Source organism: Herpailurus yagouaroundi, unplaced genomic scaffold (assembly GCF_014898765.1).
Source record: "Herpailurus yagouaroundi ecotype Mexico unplaced genomic scaffold, PumYag 165, whole genome shotgun sequence".
Taxonomy (NCBI): Eukaryota; Metazoa; Chordata; class Mammalia; order Carnivora; family Felidae; genus Herpailurus; species Herpailurus yagouaroundi.
Window position 1 is genome coordinate 17991184 of NW_024412406.1, and position 25074 is coordinate 18016257.

Here is a 25074-nt window from a genome sequence, read left to right on the forward strand (position 1 = left end):
CCTTTCCTTTCCTTTCCTTTCCTTTCCTTTCCTTTCCTTTCCTTTCCTTTTTTTCTCTCCTCTCCTTTCCTCTCCTCTTCTTTCTCTTTCCTTTCTTCCTTCCTTTCCCCTTTCCCATTCTCTCTCTCTCTCATGAAATGTTTTTTTTATTTTCCTCTGGGAGCACCTTTGTAACCTCATAGGACAACATTTATAGTGCCTGGGTTGGGAACTAAGATAGTATGGGCTGGTGTTCCTTGGTGACACTTTCCCACTGGCCTTGACTTCCACACATCCCTTTTGCTATTTTAGAGTAAAGAGCTCAAATGTGTAGGGGGCCAATGTGGTTCTGATGTTCTGTGTCTGAGCTCATGATACTCTAGATAGGAAGAATCTGGAAACACTTGTACCATGTACACCTGCTTGTTAACACTTGGCTTGGGAATCTTGGACTTCTTAGCAAGAAGACAGCTTGGTGCTGGAAGTCCTTGGCCATGACAGGGTGGCCTCTGCAGTTCTGTAAAATCTGGTTTAGGTAAGATAAGGAGTGAATTAGGGCATAAGTGTGTCATGAAAATATACAGAGACATTAGCTTATAGAGCAATTTATATCAGAACTAAAAATAGGGAACCACAGACCAGTGACGACTAGTCATTGAATCATTAAGCTCAGCTTAGTCACTTAAAATCATTAGGTACCTCAGCTATCTCAGCTCTTGCTATGCTTGGCCCCAGGCATGGCTAGGTGAGGAAGGGGAGACAGGATTGTTGGTTTTGGGCTATGAGGCCTTTCCCATTGCCAGACACTTGGAACATCTTAAAGATTATCAGCACCTTTCTCCTCCAGGCTCTCCCCACCTGCCTTCTAACTTTGCTAAGCTACTTTAAATGATAGTACATGTGTATAAGGACCTTCTTTATACCCATTAAAGCAGGTACACACACACACACACACACACACACACACACACACACGAGATAGAAAAGGATTTTGTTTAACACTTATCTTGGGATATATTCTTTAAGAAAATGTAACAATGCTAAATGTGAATGCACCTAAACAAAACTTCAAAATGCATGAGGCAAAAGTGATAGAATTGCAAAGGTAAATAGACAAACCTACAGTTATAATCAGAGACCTCAAACTTCCTCTCTCAGTAATTGATGAAACAAGTCAACAGAAAATCAATAAGGATATCAGAGACTTGATCAACTGACCTAATTGACCTTTACAGAACATTTATCTAAACAAATACTATGTTTTCAAAAGTGCACTTGGAACATTCACCAAGATAGATCATATTCTGGGCCATAAAACCTTAAGCTTCTTAAATTTAAATCTTAAATTTAAAAGGACTGAGATCTTATAAAGAGTATTGTCTCTATACAACAGTATCAAACCAGAAATCAAACAGAAGGATGTCTGGAAAAATCTCCAAATATCTAGAAAATAAACACTACTCATCTAAATAACTCATGGGTCAAAGAACAAATCCCAAGGTAAATTAGAAAACATTTTGAATTAAATGAAAATACAACATATCAATCTTGTGAGATGCAGCTAAAACAGTGATTAGAAGAAAATTTATAGCATTAAATGCTTGTATTAGAAAATAAGAAAGATTTCAAATCAATAACTTAAGTTTTCACCCTAAGAAACTAGGAAGAGAAAATCAAATCGAAAGTAAGTATAAGGATGAAAATAATAAAGAGCAGAAATGAATGAAATAGAAAATAGATTTTAAAAAAAATAGGGAAAACCAATAAAGCCAAATAAAACCAATAAAGCAGAGAACTTAAATTACCTGATTTAATTTTGTTTTTTTATTTATTTTTGAGAGAGAGAGAGAGTATGCAAGGAGGGGAGGAGCAGAGAGAGGGAGACACAGAATTGAAGCAGTCTCCAGGCTCTGAGCTGTCAGCATAGAGCTCAAACTCACAAACTGCGAGATCATGACCTGAGCTGAAGTTGGACACTTAACAGACTGAGCCACCCAGGCACCCCTTACATTACCCGATTTAGAGACTTCTATACAGCTATAATAATCAAGACAGTGTGGTATTGGTAGAGAGACAAAGATACAGATTAATGGTTCAAAACAGATGGTCTACAAGTAGACCTGAGCATATATGGTCATTTGAATTTCTATGAATCATCAAGGTAGTTCACTGGGGAGAAAAGATAGCCTTTTTAATAAATAGTGCTGGAATAAACAAATATCTATATAGAAAATAAGCAAACAAGATCCAAAACCTTGATCCTTATCTCACAATACAAAAATTAACTTAAAATGATCTTTGGGGCGCCTGGGTGGCGCAGTCGGTTAAGCGTCCGACTTCAGCCAGGTCACGATCTCACGGTCCGTGAGTTCGAGCCCCGCGTCGGGCTCTGGGCTGATGGCTCAGAGCCTGGAGCCTGTTTCCGATTCTGTGTCTCCCTCTCTCTCTGCCCCTCCCCCGTTCATGCTCTGTCTCTCTCTGTCCCAAAAATAAATAAACGTTGAAAAAAAAATTAAAAAAAAAAATGATCTTAGACCTAAGAGCTGAAACTATAAAAATTCTAGAAGAAAATGTGAGAGAAAATCCTTGTGGTTTTTGGGTTAAACAAACATTTCTTAAAACATAAAGCATAAAGGGGAAAATGAAAAATTGAACTTTATCAAAACTAAAAATGCTTGTTCTTCAAAATACACTTAAGAACATGAAAAGGCAAGCCATAGACTGGGAGAAAATATTTGCAAAACATGTCTGATAAGGGAGTTTTATGCAAAATAACATAAAGAACTTCTACAACTCTCTAATAAGATAAGCAACCCAAAGAAAGTGGGCAAATACTTCATCAAAGAAAATATTAAACTGACTTAGAAGCACATGAAAAGATGCTAAGCATCATTAGTCATTGGGAAAATGGCAAATTAAAACTATGTACCATATATATCCATTAGAATGGCTACCAAGTAAAAGATTGACACAGTACCAACTGGGATGCAGGGAGGGGATTAAGTGCAAAGGCATATGAGGGCACTTTGGGGAGAGATGGAAATATTCTACATGTTAATGTGGTAGTGGCTATCTAAGGCTACATATTTGTCAAAAGCAATTGTACTGTGTAACACTTAAAATCAGTAAATTTTTAAACCACATATCTTCCATCTCTTCATACATGTAGTGTTCTGTTACTTCCTGTATATCCTAATAATTTGCTATACTGGGCAGTGAGGGCTGTAAGTGCCTTTAGATGGACTTCAGAGTTGAACCATCATAGATTTTATGGAGTTTACAGCATCGAAGGGGATAAGTGCAGCTGTGGAAACACTCAGCCAAAGGGGTGCCTAGGAAGAGATTTAGAAAACAGTTTGGGAAATGGACATTTATATAAGCGCTTCAAGGCAAGACATATTTTGAGAAATGCAATGGGCTATTTCACTGAGAACTTGTTATTATTGTCACTCAGCATGGTTTGTGTCAGGCCTGACTCCATAACCCTCCCAATGAAAACATCCTGAAACAATTTATAAAGTTCTCAGTACTAAATTTCTCACTCTCTAATGTGTAAATAGATGAATCTTTTCATTGAGTAGTTGCTTCCTTTTCTCAGTGGGAAGATGAAAGTAAATAAAAGTAAATGCCCAGAGTCAGTGCAGAGAAGCGGCAGGATGGGAACCTAAGTCCTTTTTACTAACTTTAACTTCATTGATCTTTCCAGTGCCCGAGACTTAGCAGAATTTCTACCCAACTTGTTTGTCTGTTTTCAGGCTTGAGAAACGGAATGTGAAAAGTAGATATTCTATTCTTAAAAAAACAAATAGTTATAATATAGTAAAACTTTTAGGTTCTCTTATAATTGTAACTTCAGAGTCTGGTGAAATATATGAGTTGTGGTTCTCTATAGAGACAGAAATCATAGAGATTTTAATGTGAAAGTCCCTATCTCCAAAGCAAGTGACTCTCACTGGGATGTGGTGGGGGGGGATGGGAGGTCCTGTGACCTTGATTGAGGCAGCTGCCAGGTTAATCCACCAAATAGGAAGACATTTCTCTGGAAAGTCTTGTGCCCTGAATAGCTCCCATTAAACAGCTTGGACAAATTCTTCCACACAAGGCTGCTAACCCTCATTAGGAAGGGAGGAAGGGGAACAGGGGTTATCTTTCACTGTTGCTGTTCCCACTTCTAGAAAAATCACACTGCCACATGTATTCCCGATAAAATACTTAATTGTCCGAGGGTATCGATGATGGGAGTGGTCCCTGTGTTAACACCTGGGTGTAATTTGCATGAAAGTTGTGTAGGAAGAGGAAGGGCAATGGAGGGAAGCAGGTTGGACCCAGAAATGGCCACAACAAGGCATGCCTGGGAGATGAGGCTCACAGAGACTGCTTTCCAAGGACAGCTGACCTGCTTTCTTCCCACCTTATTATTGCCCTGCTGTCTAAGATTGACTAGGGTGGGATGTCACTTTTGCAAAATAAATTTAAAAATTAACACATGAAGTAGATCAAATGTTATTTCCCCCAAACTCTCTTTGCATTGAGGGAGCGTACAGCCTAGAAAGGTGGAGACTTAGAGGGCAATTTTGTAGTTCATGCACAGGGGCTTTGCACAATGTGACCTGTGACCTCTTTCACAGGGGTTCCTGGGAGAAATCTGATGTTAACAGGGCTCAAAGTGCATCCTGCAGAAGAATCTCTCTTCTGTGAGATTCAGTTTTTCCACAAGGCTGAACCCAAACCTTGTTGAGAAAAAAAAATTTTTTTTTTCAAGAATGAAGGCAGGGAAGACAACAGTGCTCCTCTGATCCAACAAAAAGCAAAATCCCAGTTCGCCACTGGTGGAGACTGCTGATGTCTAGTTTTTGCCATGACCAGTTTCTAACACATAATCTGCCTATATGATTAGGTGAAGAGAGAAGGTAAACAGGTTAAAGTAGTGGGTGCCTGGGTGGTTTGGTGAGTTGAGCATCCAACTTCAGCTCAGGTCATGATCTCGCGGTTCGTGGGTTTGCGCCCTGCATCAGGCTCTGTGCTGACAGCTCAGAGCTCAGAGCCTGCTTCAGGTTCTGTGTCTCCCTCTCTCTTTGCCCCTTCCCCTCTAATGCTCTGTCTCTCTGTCTCTCAAAAATAAATAAACATTAAAATAAACAGGATAAAGTAGAGATTATATGGTATCAGAAATCACAGGCAGCAAAGCAAGGGCAGGTTTCACTATGTGGATGGCTATGAAGAAAGCATGTGGGAACAGAACATTTGCCTTCTTAAAAGTTTGAAGGTGGGGGCGCCTGGGTGGCGCAGTCGGTTAAGCGTCCGACTTCAGCCAGGTCACGATCTCGCAGTCCGTGAGTTCGAGCCCCGCGTCAGGCTCTGGGCTGATGGCTCAGAGCCTGGAGCCTGTTTCTGATTCTGTGTCTCCATCTCTCTCTGCCCCTCCCCCGCTCATGCTCTGTCTCTCTCTGTCCCAAAAATAAATAAAAAAAAAAACGTTGAAAAAAAAGTTTGAAGGTGACTGAAGTGAGTTCACAAATCAGCAAGTGGGCCTGAGATGCTTCTGAGATTCTAAGGCAACATTATTCCCTGACATAATAAAGAAAGTTGAGACCATCAGTGAAATCAAGAACTTTTGTATCGCATCCTAAGTGTCCAGGGAACGACTAATGATAAAGTGTGAAATTCCAATAAGCTAACTTTGCATTGAACAAATACTAGTCTAGTGAGTTGGATTCTGAGGTGTTGAAAGTAAATCAGGCCGGCAAAAAATTCACAGAGGCCAGCAATATCTGATACTATGGTGAGATCTCTATCAACCTGTCCATATTCTTTGCAGTACTGAATGTCAATCACCCTACTCCACTGCTCTCCCCTCTGCCTCACCCTTATCTTGCAGGCATGTGAATGTGAAGGTGCACAACATGGGCTCAGCGGATGGCAGACGAGAAGCATGACTCTCCCCCTGCAGCCTCTGAGACGCATTACAAAATGTATGGCAACAAAGCCCCAAACCTGAATTCTCAGAATGTAAACTGAACTCTTCAGACAATTATCCAGATCCACAATTATTCAGGATATTCCAATAAAATATGGAGTTTTCTCTCTCTCCATTTGCCCCACTGAGTCCATGGCCAATACTTCTACCCACTGCTCTTCACTGCAAATAATGAGCAGACTATAAAGACACTAGGAACATTCTAGGGTACAAGGTGTCTGGCTATTAGACATTGGGGGCAGATCCTACTCACACATAGTTGCAGACATGACAGGGACCCATGGAGATCCTACTGTCATTGCTGAACAGACAGCTAATGAGGCAGAAAGGAGCTATGATGGGAGCTTCCAGAAGAGTCGATGTCAACGCAGGAAAAAGTCAATGAGCCAGAAATAGCTGAGGGCTTTCAGTACCAGTCACCCTGAATTGCTTTTGAGCTACGGGCACAGGGAGCTGGGCATGAGGTCCAGCAGGGTCATTTACTCAAAAGCATGTGAGGTTTGAATCTTTAAATATTGTTAAGCTGATAATATTCAAAAGGCTATTAAAAGAGTAAGATGTTCATCCCTAAGCAAATCTTATAACAGTAATTAAGAAAATGCTTGACTTTGAGAATGGTGTCTCAAAAATAAAGGGTGTTGGCTTCATGACTCTTCTTTGGTTCTCATTCCTTGTGTCTGGGAGATGAACATTGCTCCTTCTGCTTTTTATTCATTCAGATCTGACCTGGCTGAAATCCCCTTGATGTTGCTGCACCCAGGATACCTTTCAGAGATCTCTCTCAGGAAAGACTGTAGAGGTTTCAAAGAGACTGAGAAGTCACCTGGCCCACATTCCCACCAGTGCCAAGAATTTCCTATGTATCTTTGACAGGAGTCATCCGGCTGCCTCCTGGGTGCCTCTGATGTAAGCAAATGAAATGAGGTTTCTTAATCTGTGGAAACCCTGAATATTCCTGAACAAGTCCTTTGCTGGTCCTCCCTCTACTTTAAAAGCCGTGAATCCTCATGGCATTATTGACAACTTTTGAAACTGGCCTGTCCTATTGGCCATTTTGGAGGGTCCACTTATACTGGATTACTGAATAATTGCCCACTGAGTCTCTATTCTGAGGATTTGCCCCTCCATGCAGGTTTAGATAATGGAGCAATTACCCCTCCGGAAGTCACCTTGAGATGATTACATTGTAGAGAGTTTGAAGCCATTACTATTATCTAGAACTTGGTTCAAATTTTTAGATGGCTGAACCTCAAAGTTGGGGAGAAATTTATCTCTGAGCCTATAGAGTAGGGACGTTATGGAAGAAACTATATGAGATGTTAGTTAAGGGAAAAGAAAATATTTCCTACCCATTAAAGTAAAAACCAAGCACTGAATCTGACGCCAGATGTAGTGAAGTATAAGAAAAGCCAAAAGTGCTAGGCAGATTGCTAACTCCTGTGAGAAAACAAGAAGAAAGCTTCACTGATATTATCACAAATAATATTTTTCAACATCATTTAGATGGATTTTGCATTTTGGTTTGGAGCCCTATTATATGCTCCTATTATGGGGTATTTCACACGGTTTTCAGAAAACAGCTCTTCCTGACTCAACTTCCACTAAATAGATAAGAAAGTTAATTAACTTTCTAGAAATAAAATTCCCATAAATTTTCTAGAAAACATTATACTCCATTTTTTAACCTAAAAACTACCTCAAGATGTTTCCTCATACCAATTATTTTTGTCATTTTTCATTTGTGAAAATAAATATATGACACAAAAGCATGTTACTTTTAGTTTTCCAAACATAATTTCCTTTTATTATCTCATGAAATTAAGGTTTACTTGAGCAGATAGTCAAGACAGTGAGTACTTTTCTGATTTTTGAAAATTGCTGTTTGTTGTTCATAATCACCTGATGACCCAGGAGCATGGAAACAGAGTATTTCTTTCACATCCCTTGTCTGAGCAACACTCACATCCACACATCATTTAAGAATGTTCATGGGTACGGAGCAACCATGAGCATCCTTCCTTGTAAAGAAATTGTAGAATATTTCTTCTGTGGAATCTTTGAGCCATGCAAACATTAGGAGTTTCTTAACTCCTTATAAGAAAAAGACATGGCCTTCAAAGTATATTATATTAAAAAAAAAAAGTATTAAGTGACCCTTAAAACCCCAAAAGTAGGAAAACCTGTGCTTTTTTGCTCCCAGCAGCACATGTTTAGGAAGCACTGGTTTAATCAAGCAAGACTATCTTTGTCTAGCCATAGCCAACACACTCCCAGAATCCATGAATTAACCAGAGGTTATTTTCCAGAGCAGTCTTAGAACTCCGTTCAAAGGTGCTCCTTCAGGGTTGCTGGGAATTACACAAAAGCAGGTGATTAGTGTTTAGAAGCCCAAGGAGGACACAAAAGGCTGAGCAAGGGCAAGTGGCCTTTGCGAAGGGGAACCAGTCACTGCAGACAAAGCAGCTTTAAACTGCATGCTTAAGGGCCAGGCTTGCGTGGACCACCTCCCTGGGGAACCAGGTGTGAGGTCACCACATATGGGTAGAGTGAAGTCAATTTTTTTTTCTGTTTTGTTTTACAAGGCTTAAAAAACAAGCCAAAATTGGGGAATGAGTTGTTTCTGTGTTTTTCCCAAGGCCATGGTTTCTTTCTGCCCCTTTGGAAGCCCTTCTTTCTTGCTGTGATTCCAGCAGGACGCTAGATGGCAGGGGGAAGCATTCAGACACAAGAGCATCAACACTAACCTGAGAAGTAGCTGCTGGTGAACTAGTTTCCTTACCACTCACTGCTGCCCTCTCACTGGCTGCAGCTTCTGCCACTTCTGCCTTCTGCACATTCGAATCCTCAGAACCAGGAGGCCCTATGTGTCCCAGACTTTCGCTCCCTGGGGTGGAAGGTGGGTTGGTGGTGGCTTTCCGGGTTTGGCCTTTATACCAACTAGGGTAAAACAAGGGATCCGCAGTGTCCGTTGCTGCAGGGACTGGAGTTTCAGACTCTGTGGTCTGCTGAGAGCCAGTGGGCACAACCTCCCCCTTAATCAGGACAGATGAATTCAAAAGTAAAAAAAAAGAAGAAGAAGAAAATGCAGTTGATTTTAGTTCCCTTTGGGTTTGAAAACTGTGAGCTCTCTGTGCAGTGTCTGATTTAGCGCATGTTTTAGTTCATCCCACCCTCTGCAAGTGCTAAGGGAAGGAAAGATGATAGCACTCCTCTCTCTGGGCACCTGCATGTGCCTTCTCTTTTCTGGGCTTGTCCTTCCCTAGATGGCAGCCTGGGCAGAAAGACAGTGGACGACTAAAATGAAGGTTGCTTATAAGATATCAGATATAGGAGAAAGGTCAAATTATGGGCCACGATTAATTTTTTGACATTCTTGGTGGGCTCCCCAAACCTCTTTCCTAAAATCCCAGATTGGTCTTATTGATCAAATCCAAGTCTTGTTAAGTTACCACACCTCTTTCAAATTCAGTGCAATTTGATTTCAAGATTCTAGGAACCATTAACAGTATTTCAGCCTGGTTTCCTATGGAGACAGAGCATAGAATATAATTCTGTAATTCAGAGTTTCCTCTCTGAGGTTTTGTTTCTATAGATAATCTCAATCCATTTTGAAAGCAGGTGCAAAACCAGGATTCCTTTTTGATGAATCTACATTGTCCACAAACTCCATAGGTTGAGACCTCTCTGCTGAAGGTGCCATGAAGTCAGCACAAAGACTTGAAAACTGGACAGTGACATCTTAGAAGCTAAGAGTCAGCCAATCAGATACAGAATTTGGGATGAGTTATCTCCTAAGAAAATTTTAAAACAATTCTATTAACACATAATCTCATCAAATGACAGATACATAGAAAACTAGATGGCATTTGTTTGCCCACTTAATGAAAGATATGGTTATATTTCAGGGTAGGTGATAGGGACATAAACTAACATGGCTTCTCTGTTTACTTCCTTTTTTATCTACAGAAAATTCAAAGTTCTGAAGGGACATTCATTTTTATTTCTCACCTTAGATTATTTATTACTCTGTACTCCATCTCTGTATCCAGAGCAGACCCAATCTGCGTGACATGGCTGTGAACTAACATGTTATACACATACCCCTCCCCCATGCACACACAATTTCCAAAGATTGCCTCAGATTCTAGTAGGAAAATTGTGTTAAACTAGGTCTTGCCAACCAGTTATAATAACACCAAACCTGTTGAATCATCTAGAGGACTTTTCTCCCTGACACTGCCTGTGCTGAATTCTTTGGTTTTCCAGATACAAATGCCTGGCCTTGTATGACCTTTCTCTTAAGGCAGAATAAATTGTTTAGCCTATTCAGCAAGGACACACCTGTGAATCCTGTAGGAAGGCATTTGTGAACAATTACCTGTGTCCCTGGGGCATCTGTGGCAGGTGGGAGGGCCGGAGGTGGCTCCGGGGAGGAAACTGGAAGCGCCCCTGGGGCAGCCTGGAGCTCTGAGGCCAGCTGAGAGGGCTCCGAGGCTTTCTCTGGACTTTCATCCTCTCCTGATGACTCTGTTCGAACATTTTCTACCTCTTCCACTTCTACTTGCTCTCTGTCTTCTCCTCCTTCTTCTCCTTCTCCTCCTCCTTCTTCTTCTCCTTCTTCTTCTTCTTCTTCTTCATCTTCATCTTCTGGTAAGGTAACGTGTTTTTAAAATCATTATAACTACCACTGCAGCTATGATATCAATTAATGGCCAGTACTTCCAGCCCAGATTAAGGTCAGGGCTAGGGAAATCTTCTCCATCAGATACTGGACTGTGGCCCAAGTATGTCATGCTGGGGCTTGTGCTTCTAGTTAAATGTGGGTAGGAGAAATGTGATGATGGGCCCAATCATCACCATCCTCCTTGTTTCCCTCTCCAGTACAAAGTGCGTCTTCAGTACCACTGTGCAGAGCCTGGTCACATTTATATCATGCTCTGTCACATCTGCAAGCTCCTGGAGGACTGGGATTGTCACTAACGTATCTCTGCCAAATTAAATGGAAATGCAACTCTCTTCCCTATCTCAGAACGCATACATTACCCTTGTCTTCTTTTATTTTCTTACCTCCTCTGTTCAGTGAACGCTGACTTTTGCCACAGTTTATACCATGAGTCTTTTCCTAACACATTGATCTTAATATTCCCTCAGGCAATATTAAGGAGAGACAATATTAAGTAATTATTTTAGGAAGATTCATCTTGAAGATTTGCTTCTGAAGTTACATCTGTACACACTAATACAGCTTCATGGCATTATTAGAGGTCTAGCCAAGGAGTCTTGTGACCTAGATGGGCTAGGATGAATCAAGACAATCAAAGTTTTGATCAGCTCCAAGGTAATTGTCCTCTTTTTAATTAGTTCATGAGGACAAATTTCCAGGAGGGTCTCTGGACCACATGGTAGGGGTGCATTTATAACTCATGAAATATAGCTGGTCACATAGAGCCAGTTTTATTTCCAGATTTTTTTTATTCTATGACTCATTACTATTCTTGCCCTCTGATGTTTGATTAAGTGGATGTGCTACAATATCTATCCAAATGTCATCTACATTTTATTTTTATCTCATCCTTAACCTTGCACTTCATGACACTTCACATCATTGTAGTCAATACCTTGTGTAGGGTTGATGTTGAGACATCATCATCACTATCAATTATTAAGTATTTGACTACCCAGAGTCAAATGCCTAGTAATGGCATTATAATAGGCACTGTGATGTGCAAAGCCAAATAAACACTGTCAACCAACTCTATGAATCTGTAATGAAATGGAGTTTCACATTGGATTATGATCCTTGTATAATTGTCGACATCCATTCTGGAGGTGATTCTGAATCCCCCTTCTCTCCTGCTGAATCCATCTGCAGCTTTCACACACCTGCAACTTTGGCCAAATGGTCACAAGAATAACAAACCTCTGTAAAAATCAATTTCGCGTATTATTTTTTCTTCTCTATTGAGGTTGACTGTGAAGTGGTTCATGTTCTCATAACCATGTTCTATTTTCTCCATCTGAAATGCCTTCGATGCCTCAGAAATTCTGCAACAAAGACAAGTTGCCACTTTTTGTCACCGTTTAACATTTGATAGCCTTGGGTAAAAATGAAAAGTATGCATTTTTCCATAAAATGAAAATTACTTACTTTTGTAACAGGGTTTTGGCATTCTGTGAAAGCAAACAAAAGACAGACCTACTTAAATTCTTTTCATCAAAGACTTTATTCTTTCCTCCGCTGACTCTGAAAATCTCAGAGCTTAGTTTCTAAATGCCATGAATAACTGCTCTTTTATACCGGAACCCTCTTATATTTAAGTGATATCATGGTCCCTTAAATATATGCTTATGAAATTGTTTAAACAGATGGAGACATGAACACATAATGAGCTTATAGTTTAGTTGGTAAAATAAATCAAAATGCTGTGTGCATAAAATAACAAAAATATGATGACAACTACTTCTCCAGCACCCACCTTCTTGGTTAGTTCCATCAGGTACTGAAAGAATACTTACCTGCAGAAACACTGCCATTTCTGGCTCATCCATGAACTGGATTCCTGATTCAACCAACTTTGACACATTTTCCAAGTGATCAGAATACTTTTTGATCAGAGCACGGACACGTTCCAGTTTCTCCTCTTGGGTTCGGGTAATGACTTGGGTCATTTCATTCTTCCTTTCCTCCAGGATGCCATACAGGTAATCAAACTTCTCACAAAGTTCTTGTTTCTGTTTTTTACAGCATTCCTGTTAGTTGAAGTTAGCTCATGTTAGAAAGTGTTTAAAAGAGTGCCTATTTGGAGAAATCACCTTGGAGTGCCTTGGTGGCTCAGTCGATTAAGCAACTGCCTCTTGATTTTGGCTCAGGTCATGATCTCATGGTTCATGAGTTCGAGCCCTTTTGTTGGGCTCTGTGCTGATAGCACAGAGCCTGCTTGGGATGCTCTCTCTCCCTTTTTCTCTGCCCACCCTTCTCTCTCTCAAAAATAAATAAATATTTTTTAAAAATCACCTGGATACTTTGGGAGATAAATTTACTTATACAGTATATTTTTTCTTTTCCTTGAAGTTGTCCTTTGGGTATAGATTCCCATTGTGCTGATGTTTTGAAAATCTCACTTTGATACTCAATCTAAAATCAACCAAATTGACTAAATGGACCAATGAATTTTCAATATGCTCTATGTAAATGGGGAATTTAATAGAAATTAAAACAGTTTTTTAAAAAAATACATATATATTGGTTATATATATATAAGGTTATATATATATATAAGGTTATATATATATATATAAAATATAAGGCTTATATTTTGCTTTAGAGTGAGTGTGTGTATATGTGTGTGTATAAGGAAAAACTATGGTACTTCCTGATTTGTACCCTTCAGTCTCTCTCTGCTCCACTTATATTGCTGCTGTTCTAGTTTCAATCTTCCCTTGGAGATTCGGAAGCTTCCCACCAGCCTCTGCATCTGGAATTCCCTCCTTCAAGCAAACTCATACACTACAAACAAATTCATTTTCCTGGAGTACATTTATCTGGGGAATAGTGTTTTTCTCTGACTAATCGTTGTCCAGAGAATAATATTTAAACTTCATAACTGGCTTTCCAGCTTCTCCATGACCTGGTTCCAACTTTCCTTCGTAACATTGCACTGTTCTTCATCACATACCCTGTGTCCAGCAAAAACGAACCACTCATTTTCTTTGCTCATCATCATCCCTCTGTATAGAATGTTCTTTCCCAATTCATAGTTGCAAACTCTAAGTAATCTTAAAGACATGGTTGAAATACCACTTCTTCCATAAAACTGTCTTTGATCTCAATGACTGAATGCCGTCTTTTAATTCTTCTGAAATCCCATAATAGTTACCACTTATGCCATACACCTGTATTCACCTGGTCCTCTATTTATCCAATACTGTCTAAGACAGAGAAATATGGGATCTGGTCTTTGATTCCTGGAGAGAAAGGCTATATGGGAATTCAAACTTGTGCATTTGCATTGTGTGCTGGAAGCACCTCCAATACCATCTAGCTCCCTTCTCTCTGAGTCCATGTTTAAAACATCATTAACTTTCCAGATGGCCTGGTCATTGTCCTTTTGCTTTTTCAAGTTCCAGTAAGCTTGTTATGTATACATGCCAGTATCATTGGACCTGACCATCTCTGTGTCCAGGAACTTTATAGCTAACAGCAAGTTTTGAGACCTGATGATCCAACATAGCTTTCCTGTCTGGTGGGGGCTTCTTGGGAATGCAGCCAATTGATTTGACATCTCTGAACTTTGTGTAACCCTTATTACATGTTCTTTCATTTTAGTAAACATTGGTCTCTTAGATGTCAAGTATCACTTTCTTCTTTCACATGAGTTTCTTAAATATCTAAAGTATAGTCTCTTTAAGGATAGAATCTGAGTCTCTCTGAGACACATACCACTTCGGACAATAGATGTTCAGTATATATTGTTGAACAGGTTTTTTAAAACTGTGTTTTTAAAAATGTGTTTCATTTCTCCACAATTTTTCTACTATTCTCAGAGTAAGGGAAAAAATGGATAACCTAAAGCAAATTGTTGATTATGAAGATATTCCACAAACTAACAAGAAATAACACCCCTCACTCCACTGCCTCCTTTGGAACAGAATTCTCATCACATTTTCTGACCAATAATAAAGCATGATGGAGATCCAATGATTCTAACCACTTTAATAGTAATTACTGGTTAATGCTATCATCCCGCATCCATTCATTCATTTAGCAATCGGTTCTTAAGCATGTCATTTGTGTCAAGCACTATGCAAGGTTCTGGGGACCCAACAATGAACTAAAGCATAATTCCTATTCTTAAGGAGCTCAGGTTCACTGAATGAGAAAGACTATGGGCCAATAATACAATAATAACCTAGTAGGCTGAATAATTTAAATATCTTAGAGCTTTATACCAGGTTTTATAGAAGTATGTGGATGGGGACCATTCAAAGGGAGCTGGGGTGGGTGGGTGGCTCAGGAAAAGCTTCCTAGTGGAAGTAATGCCTGACTAAAGGAAGAGCAGGAACAGAGGAGGTTGGAGGAGGGGATGAAAATCCATGGAGCGCCTTGGCAGTTGTCAATATAATAGTACTAGGGTCCATACAGCATGTCCAGACATGGAAATTGCTGGGCTTGCCAAATTTGCGTCTATTTCCAGCCCTTTAGCATGAGATATGGACTATTACGAGGCCTCAGAACTGAAGCCAATTAGTAGCTTCCCAATCAAACTTTCTTTCACTGGACTGCTTTCTGTTCTAAGCTTACAGGCAAACTTGAGCCCACTGCATTCCTGAAATATGTCTCTTTGACATTCAGAAGCTCTACTGTTTACTGCAAACATATGATGGTTTCTAGCTTATGAATTGTGCACTTGAAACATATATACTGAGTATTAAGATGTGATACTGGTACAATGTCTTTGTTTCTCAAACGTTTTCTTGTAAGCCAAATTATTTATGAGACTGATGTCATGTGTCATGGCTAGTGTTTGATTTAGTGGTTTAAGTGAAATAGCCACTTTATTTATACATTATTTTCAACTCCAAGTATTATTTTATTTACGTTCTGGTTTTCTATTGATTTGTACTATATTGAATCTATCATTTTAATAGCATCTATTATTTACTTATTTACAGTATAGGAAATTCTATCCTATGCATGGCATATGCTTGATTATCATTATTATTATTATTATTATTATATGACTACATACTGTATAAAGCACTTATAATATTAAATGACATATTATAGGTACTATATCAGTGCTTATTAAATTTAGATCCAATTTTCCTTGATTTGAGGGAGGGGTCAACTTGGCAGAGAAGTAGGGGGATCCATACTTCCCAGGTCTCTCAAACAAAGAAGTGCTGAAGCCAATTTTCCTTGATTTGAATTATTTAATTGTGGAACTTTGAAGCTGCATGGAATATCAGAAGTAACCTGCTCCAAACCAATCATTTCACTCATGTGGAAACTGAAACCCAGCAGAGTTAAATCACTTTCTCAAGGCATTCTGCCATTTATTGTTAGTTCCTGGCCTATAGCCAAAGACTTTGAACTCCTGGGTCATTGTTACTCCTACCACACCTTCTGTGAAATACTTGAAAGTAACTTGAAAAAAATTTTATGTGAAGTACTGTGAACTGAATATATGTCTTTTAACAAATCTACTCTGTAGTAAGTAGGTTTTTAAAGATGAGAAAACTCCAATTGTTTCAGAATTATATTCATTAGTTCATTCTTTCAGCAAAATTCACTAATTACTATGTACCAGGCATTAGAAGATCTGAAAACCTGCCGTAGTTTTTCAGTGTTCATAAGAAGGGTAGAAAAATTATTATATTTTCTAATCTCTAATTTAAAAAAAACCTTAACTTCTTTTTTTTCTTCATTAATGTGCCTTTAGTATAATTCTGTGTAAAATATGCTAAGAGTCAGACAAATCGGTTTCTGAAATAGAGAAAGTATGCTTCTTTCTTGGAATTATGAAACTAGTACTTACAGACTTTTAGAAATGAACTTGAGATGTTCAGGTTAACCTAATGTCGGATTAAAATGAGAAATAATTCCCTGAAATTAAAATTCTTCTATTTTTTTAATTCTCTCTGAGGTAGAAGCAATACATGAAGACTAAGGTGGGCACCCTTCCATCTTTCTGGACTACAAGACCTTCAAAATGCTGTGAAGGTCAGTTAACAACAAACGCCTCAGCTTATCAACTCCCTCCTCCGAGGTAATTAGGGAACAAGTATATGCTATGAAAGAAAAATATGCTCTTAGAGGCCAGCTCACTAGTGAGTGATTACTCTGAATTTCAGTACCTACTGTGCCTTTGTAAATGTGGACCTGAAATGCTTTCAACAGTGACTTTCCAGTAACCTGAAAAATGGAATGGGAAAAACGTGGACTTCTGCATTATCAAAATGTCTGCAGGTAGCACACTTTAAAGGATGACTGTTACCTGCAAAAGCGTGATAGCAACCGTCTTTATCTCTTCTCCACAAAAACTTCCTCACCTCAAAGATTTCTTTTTGCTTTTAATGTTCTATTTTACTTATTTCAGTAAAAAGGCTGGGTTAAAAAAAAGTCTTCAGTAAAAATTCTTGGCTCTGTACCTTCTCCCTCCCCCAACATCTCTGGATAGTAATTGAATCAAGATACATACTTTTTAAACTTTCAAGTTTATGTTTTCAAATATTCTCCATTTTCTTCCTTTTGATATCTGTGGTTCCTATGTCCTGTGTGTGTGTGTGTGTGTGTGTACACATGCACATGTGCATGCATGCATACCTGGGTGAGTGTGTTTAGCAACTGAAGTAACTTCCATCATGAATGCCCTAGGCATTGGCCTCCAAGCATATTCTGATGCATAGCCTCCAGCTGCAACATGACCTACCTCCTGGGTCTGCCAGGACAGTTATATGTATTGGCTTCTTAGAAGAACAAAATAAAAGTTGTCCGTGATCCTTGAATGAAAATAAAATCCATCCCATCTCTAAGGTGAACCCAGTATGGATGCAATATACCAAAAAGGGGTGATTTTATAAAGGGAAAACTATGCTGCCCATATTAAAAAGGCAAAATGATCGGGGCGCCTGGGTGGTGCAGTCGGTTGAGCGTCCGACTTCAGCCAGGTCACGATCTCGCGGTCCGTGAGTTCGAGCCCCGCGTCAGGCTCTGGGCTGATGGCTCAGAGCCTGGAGCCTGTTTCTGATTCTGTGTCTCCCTCTCTCTCTGCCCCTCCCCCGTTCATGCTCTGTCTCTCTCTGTCACAAAAATAAATAAACGTTGAAAAAAAAAATTTAAAAAAAAAAAAGGCAAAATGATGACAGGTAGAATATCTGTTTCTAACCAATGTCATAATATTTGGCTAAAAAGAAAAAAATCAAGTAATCATTTGGTCATTTCCTTCGAAGTGAGTAGGTAATCTTTAATATTCATCTAAAGCCCATTGTTTAGCTGTTGCTTTCATAGAAATGTTAAAACTGACAAGTTCTAATTTTTAGCCTGCTTTATATTTTAATGGTAATAAGATATAAGATATGCAGTTGCAAAAAGGAGCTTTCCATGGAAAAAAATCAACAATAGACAATCTTATACTAAAGAGTAGATAGTTAGACAAGCAAAGTACCGTCATCCTGTTGTTTTTAATGGCTAGATTTTCAGTGGCTCACCTTCTCCCCAGGCACTTATTACTCTCTGAGATGATCTTGTTATTTATTTGTTTTATTGTCTAACTCCGGTACTAGAATAAAACCTTCCTGAGAGCAGGAACCTTTTCTGTTTAGTTCATCACTATTTTCCAGTATTATGTGTGCAGAATATGGTGTATAATGCACACCTGAGAAATATGATCTGAATGACTGAGTGAATGAATGAAATATGATTTGTATCTAGGGATATTCAGTCCTCAAAAGTTTCTATGTTCCCAGAAAATAGATATTTAAGTAGATACTCCAAGACTCTGCTTCGTTTAGTGCTCAAAAGAAAACTGTGCAACCTTAGGGAAGCCATTTAATCTCAGGATGATTTTCTTATCTGTACAATAAGGGTTGGGATTGGATGATTGCCAAGGTCCCTTTTGACTACAGTTCCAAGACTCTATGACTTCAGATAAATGTGGGGATATTTCAGTGTCTTAAGGCTCTAAAATGCCTCTTCCTATTCCTGGCAAGTTTCAGAGTGGTTATCTACAGTATTAAGACATAAATTATATGTCCGGACCCTGCAATGTCAGTCCCAGCTTGGGAATGTGCCAGGGCTATGACAGGAAAACCTAAGACAATTGTAACCATTGCTCTTACCATGTAAGGAACATGCCTCTGTGACCAAAATAGAGCTGAAGATAAGCTCTTAGCCCACCATTTGTCACTGAGCAACTGTGGCTCTACCCAGCCCATTCACATACGCACTGCATACCTCCAGCACTCATCCACACACTCCCGTTTGGGGCTGCAGCTCTGGGTCTGGAAGTGCTCAGTCAGCTACATTTGAAATACAGTACTTTAGAATTCCCTTCATTAAGCCAAATAGGGTTTCCTTTCCCCACCACCCCCAAAAGAAGGGGGGGAAGCAGATTAATATTACTAAAGAGAGAACTGTATTAAAGTAGAAAGATTCTCTTGAGGAAATCAGTCAACATTTACTGGTAAAGCCCTAATTTCTAGCACTTGGGAGAAGTTCCACGAGTGCAGACTAGGATGAAAAAGTGGGTCTCCACCGGGCTATACAAGAAAAGAGGCAGACAAATGAGGATAACGTGTTCCTTCCAGGCACATGAACTGGAGTTCGGCTCCTCTCCCATCAGCGGGTTCCCCTTGTGCAGTGCTCAGCAGAGCAACTCTACCCAGCAGCCATGGGTCTCCAGACTCCCAAACTCATGCTGTTTCTACCATATCACGTTGCCACCCACTTCATGTTAGAAGAACAATTATGTTCTAATCAATGGATCTCTAAAACTTATTCCTGGGGTTCTTCTCCAGATCATTTAAAAGCTCCTTGAGCAAACTCTCTAAAGCAGAGAGCCCAGTGAGCCATACTGACTTGGGTCCTCTGGTTCAGTGAAAGCCACAAGCCCATGGCAAGCTGAGAAGTTATTTAATTTGCTCCCATACACAGTAGAGAGTCAACTCGTCTCCCAGAAGAGCCTCAGCCTCCCTTGGTTGCCAGTATTTTGCCTCTTAGATAAATAATAGGGCTAATATCTCCTGCCATTCATGTTCAGTTTTTCCATCTGAAGGGGGTTGCTTAGCTCTGCATCATAATTACTCAGGACCCTGAAGGTCTTACTCTGATACTGCTTAAAAGATGCTCCAGATGCTCCAGTGGTTCAAATTATTATTAGCATTGTTACAATAAGTGTGGTCTTTCCAAGCTGACTATGAGAATAATATGAGGTAACACTTATCAAGCCCCTGGCATGTGCCTCTTACCCCAATTTAGTCATCTCAATAACACTGTGAAGAATGTAGTATTAACCCCAGTGTACCAGTGAGGAAGTTGAGGGACAAAGGGCTTAAGTAACTTCCCAAGGTCATATAGTTAAATGACAGCTAAAAGTCTAACTCTGAAACCTGTTCTTTTAAGCATATGTTCTATTGCCTTTGAAATGTTGCCTTAAAAATTCTGGAATGCTTATTAAAGTGATTCTTACAATATTTATATGTCATATTTGTAACTTCATGGACAGTGTCCTAAAAGCTATTTGGGTAAAATTATTGTTTTGGAAATACAATAGGTTTGTTGTCATTGAAGAATCATTGGCGGATCTTATTAAAGTCCTCATTTTTCAGATAATGGAAATGCTCAAGATCAAATAGTTATTATTCAACTTGTAGCTGTTTCCTTTAGACATGCATCCATACAAAACAGGATTATTTCTAGGCCTGCTTGTCTGTCAGCCTCAGGAGGACCGGAATTAATAGCCTACTCTCTTGGGTATCTAGTGACATAGGATAAATGCCCTTTGTAAAGACTATAAGACGGACACAGAGGTTATGATTTTTAGCAATGAGGAAGGAAAGCCAAGCACAGTATTCTGGAAACAGAGAGCTCCCAAGGCAGTGCACTTGTCCCCTCCAACCAGCAGCCCTCTTTCTGAGTCCTAGCCTATCCCAGAACATTTCCTGGGCTGGAAAGGCAAGTATAGCTCCAGACCATGCTGGGCTTATATAGAACAGCCTAGAAGGCCCTCCAACCTGCAGTCGAGAGCTCTGGGAACATCTCAGCCTGTGCGACATTCAGCTAGGAGTACTAAAAAGGCTGAAGGCTCCTTCACCCACTGTCAGATCCACAGCAAAGAGAAAAAAAAATGCCACTCCTCCTTTTGACACAGTTCAGATTGCCCTTTCATGACTACAGCCCTTTTCAAAGCCACTCTCATAATCATTGTAAACTCATATCAATTGCATACATTATTTAAAAAAATTTTTTTAATGTTTATTTATTTGTTTTGAGAGAGAGAGTGAGAGAGAGAGAGCAGGGGAGGGGCAGAGAGTGAGAATCCCAAGCAGGCTCTGCAAAGTCAGCACTGAGCCGGATGCGGGGCTCCTTCCCACAAACTGGGAGATCATGACCTGAGACGAAATCAAGAGTTGGACACTTAACTGACTGAACCACCCAGGTGCCCCTTTTAATTTTAATTTTTAAAATGTTACTTATTTTGAGAGAGAGTGAGCAAGCACACATGCATGAACTGGGGAGCAGCAGAGAGAGAGGGAGAAAGGGAAAGCATACGTTATTTTTAAATGATAACAAGGAGTCCCCAGTGTGATTTAGCCTAAGCTCAGCAGCTCTCCAGGGCTGATCCTGGGCCAGGTGCCTGACCAGACCAGCCCTGCAAGACATTACATGATCAAGGACAAAATTAGACACGTACAAGGGATGGGCACTCCTACCAAAGGGCAGGTGTCTGGGCCCCATGTGGGAAGAGGCAAGGTAATTGGGGAAGGATAGTGCCCACCCAGGGACTACTCCATTTCCCATCCCTAAGGGGTTCTTCACCAATCAGAAGAGCGACTTCTTTAAACAACAGCACCCCACCCCCTGGCCAGGAGCCACCAATGGCTTCCCAGAAAATGTTTCCAGGCAGGTGGTGAGCAAAGTCAGGAAGGAAAACAACTACCCCAGCGAGAATGGGAGACACAGGAGCTCTGCTCTGTGACCCTGAACTCTGGTACAGAATTCACCTGCTCTGCAAGGTAGGATCATTTCACTCTAAGCCAAGAACCTCGTGTGCTTCACTACATGCAGCTTTGCAGGCTAGTGCTCACAAAGTGAGCCTCTGGTGTTTTGCCCAGGCTCTGTGGGAGAGCACTTTAGTGATTACAGGTGCACCATGTGGCCATTTGTGGCAGTGTCTCTGTCCTCTGTCCTCTTCAAATGGAGGATATTTGCATCAAATAGGGATCATAAAATCAGAGACCTCCATGAGGCTCTGAGCCAATACCTACATCTGCAGATGAGCCACCTAAACTGATCGGAAAGAACTGTGCTTTTCTGAGCAACATTCATTCTATATTTATTTTACTGATTATTAAAAAAATGTCCAGGTCTCTTTACAAAAATGCGAAATATAGGAATATATAAGGAAGACAGTAGTCCCACTGTTCATTACTCCTAACCTTTTGGTTTCTGGAGTTTTTCCCCATATAAATATATATAGGGGTTATTTATGAATATATACATTCTATACTGTTTTATTTCCTTAAAGTAAAATCTCAGAAGTGAAATAAATAGGTAAAAGGGATGGACACTTTTAAGACTCCTGCAATTTACAGCTTCATCTGAAAGCCCTACAGGGAACAATTACATTTGTCTAGTAGCCTGTGAAAGTACTTATAAAAGTGTGTCATGTTTGATGAATACTTTTATCAGTAATAATAGGAGTAATAATCCTAAACCTCACTGCCTGGAAGTTCCTCCTGATATCTGCACTAAATCCCTTCTCCTGACTTAATTTCAAACCTGTTCCGGCTTGTCTTGTTCTCAGTGAAAGAAAAAACAGCTGCTCCCTATTGTGCCCCTGACCGGCCTCCAGAAGAAAACCAGTTGTCAAATCTCTCCCCGCCCCCCCAGTGCCCCCCCCCCCCCGCGCCCCCGCCCCATGCTGGCTATAGGGAGCCCGGTTTGTTTGCATTTCTTTGCTCAAGGCCAAATGTGACCCCCAGAGCTTTTCTCCTGTATGTGTTCTGCAGCCTTGATGTCCCAGACAGAGATCTCTGATGAAGGCTTGACCAGAGATGAGTATAGAGATTACCTCACTTACCCACAAGCAACCCACTCCTATTTATACACCCAAGACTCAACATGGCACCACACTGGAGTGCTGATTCATGGTTTACTGATTAAGTTGTATTTGGCCTTTACTGTAAATAAGTAAAAAGATAAGAGTTTATATTGTCCATTTTGTAATCTCTTTGGGCTCTTCACCAAAAGAAAACCTCCCTTCTGTAAATGGATCCCAGATTTATCATGATCTTTACAGGAATATATGTATGGAGAAGAAAGGACATTGATTTTAATGGTGTAGAAATCTAAAATGAGATGGTTATGGCCAATGTCTTGAAGTGATCATCCAGGAACCAGCCTTTGGCTTCTGATAGAATTTGCCTTTCTAATGATAAAATAATGAAAACAGGGTATTTATCAGGCACTCACCATATACTAGGCACGGTGCTAAGCATTTTGCTTATGCTTAATTTTTCACAGTAACTCTATAAGGTGGGTACTATACCCCATTTTTACAGAGGAGAAAAATGAAGGATTGAATGTACATGAGAAGGGATCTTTAAAACATAATACATAATTTTAAAAAAGCAGAACGAGAAATATAGCACAATACCATTTATAAAAGTAAAAGACGTGCATATAAAATAATCAAGATTTTATAAGAGTATAAGTGAACGGAACACCAAACATGTTAGAGTGGTTATGTACAGAGAAGAGAACAGGAGTGGAATATGGAGATAAAAAGAAATAAGTAGATAATAAGAGGGGCCTTGCCTACAGCAATACAGACAATATGCTACAGACTGAACAGTACAGTGCCTCAACACTGCATCTGAGGTCCAACTACAAGAACCAACAACCCCAAAACTTAAAGCAGGGAGTAATAAATGGCTCCAGGTTACAGATCCAGAGACCTGCACTCAACCCAGCTGTCTTGCACCTGTCCTCTGTGCAGCCTGGCTTAACTAGTCTGTGAATCTTCAGTTCTTGAAAAGGTATCTGCCACATAGCTAAATCTCTTTAGGTTTCAGCTTTTTGCCTTCAGCAATTACACAGTTTATACTTGATCTTGAGGAAGGGTGGATTTACAGTATTTCTTATATGCCAAGCTTCAGTGTGAGCTAAACAGCCAGTCATTTATGCATTTGTTCACCAAGTTTGTATCAAGTGTTTATTTTGTTCCAGTCACTGGGCCAGGCAGAGGGCAGATATGAATGAGCCAGAGCTCTAGTCTCAATGAAATCCATGACTAAATCATTCTGTAACCACAGACACATCTTCCTCCTTCTGCTATCCCCTTTGTGGCCCCGCTGTCAGAGTGTAGATATGCAGCTCAAACCTGCATGTGATTTTCCAAAGCACTAACTAGTACTCCTTAAGACATTTGGATTTCCACAAAGAAATAGTACTATAATGGTGGATAACACTTATTTTCATTACTGGTAATTGATTTTTCTTCTAACTAATCTTTTAAAATGGATTGACCAACAAAAAACAGCAAATGTAACAACCACCCCAGTAGATGTGGTAAAATCTGCCTTGTTGACTCACATGGTAACTTCTCTTCCTGAGCCAGGAGGAGAATGTTTTAGAGACATATGAGGAAGGCGGTCATTCTATAAGGAAAGACTGTGTGGCACTGAGGCAGCCACAACCCCCCAGGAGTTCAGGCTTGGTGTGTATTCAGCTGGAGTTGTTTGACTTACCTCAATAGTTTTACAGGTGTCCTCCAGCTGGCTGATTACTCCCTGGACTCGATCATTGCTTCCCACAAGGACAGCAATGCCATCACTGAGCTCAGACTAATGAAGAGAAAGGAGGGATGCAAAGTTTTAGGAGTTTTCTAGTCAGCCTTGATTGTAGATAAATTGTAGTATTATCCTCATGGATTCCTAATCCAGCATCCACTGAACCCCATAGGAGTAACAGGCTTATAAGGCCTGTGAACCTCCTGGTCTTGTAATAAAATTCTGTCTAGATGTGTATATAAATGTATTTGGGAAGGAGTTTCATAGTTTCCACCAAATTCTTAATGGAGACTGAGATCTGACCTTGGTAATAACATCATAAACACTGAATTATAGATTATAGAGAATAGCATATTCAAGCTAAGTAATTATAAATATTGTTTATAAATTCAGTGGAGTCCAATATGTGACTTCAGAGACCCGAAATGAATTATTTTCCTAGTGTAGCTCAGGATCCGTTTTACTAGGGAAATGAGAATAGTAAATATTCATTTATTCACTGACTCAAGTAATACGCACCTTCTATGTGCTAGGTGTGCAAATACATACGTACTAGACTAAGTTATTACAAACTTGAAACTCTAGCATTTGACTAGTTCTAGGGG

General features: G+C 39.9%; 1 protein-coding gene across 6 annotated transcripts in view; it reads right to left on the minus strand.

Moving 5' to 3' along the window:
* The window catches only part of TRIM55 (tripartite motif containing 55), a 44846-nt gene that overhangs the window by 11037 nt on the left and 8735 nt on the right, over window positions 1-25074 (minus strand). Inside the window, exons 4-10 of one of the 6 annotated variants that reach the window (XM_040487688.1) lie at window positions 24428-24523; window positions 12473-12706; window positions 12105-12127; window positions 11877-12001; window positions 10335-10603; window positions 8701-8988; window positions 7306-7393 (exon numbers count right to left, since the gene is read on the minus strand). In XM_040487688.1, coding sequence (XP_040343622.1) covers window positions 7306-7393; window positions 8701-8988; window positions 10335-10603; window positions 11877-12001; window positions 12105-12127; window positions 12473-12706; window positions 24428-24523 — 1123 coding nt within the window. Of the gene's footprint in view, window positions 1-7305; window positions 7394-7731; window positions 8989-9037; window positions 9393-10334; window positions 10604-11876; window positions 12002-12104; window positions 12128-12472; window positions 12707-24427; window positions 24524-25074 lie in introns of those variants that run through there. The other 5 variants (XM_040487686.1, XM_040487689.1, XM_040487685.1 and 2 more) reach the window with 5 other exon arrangements.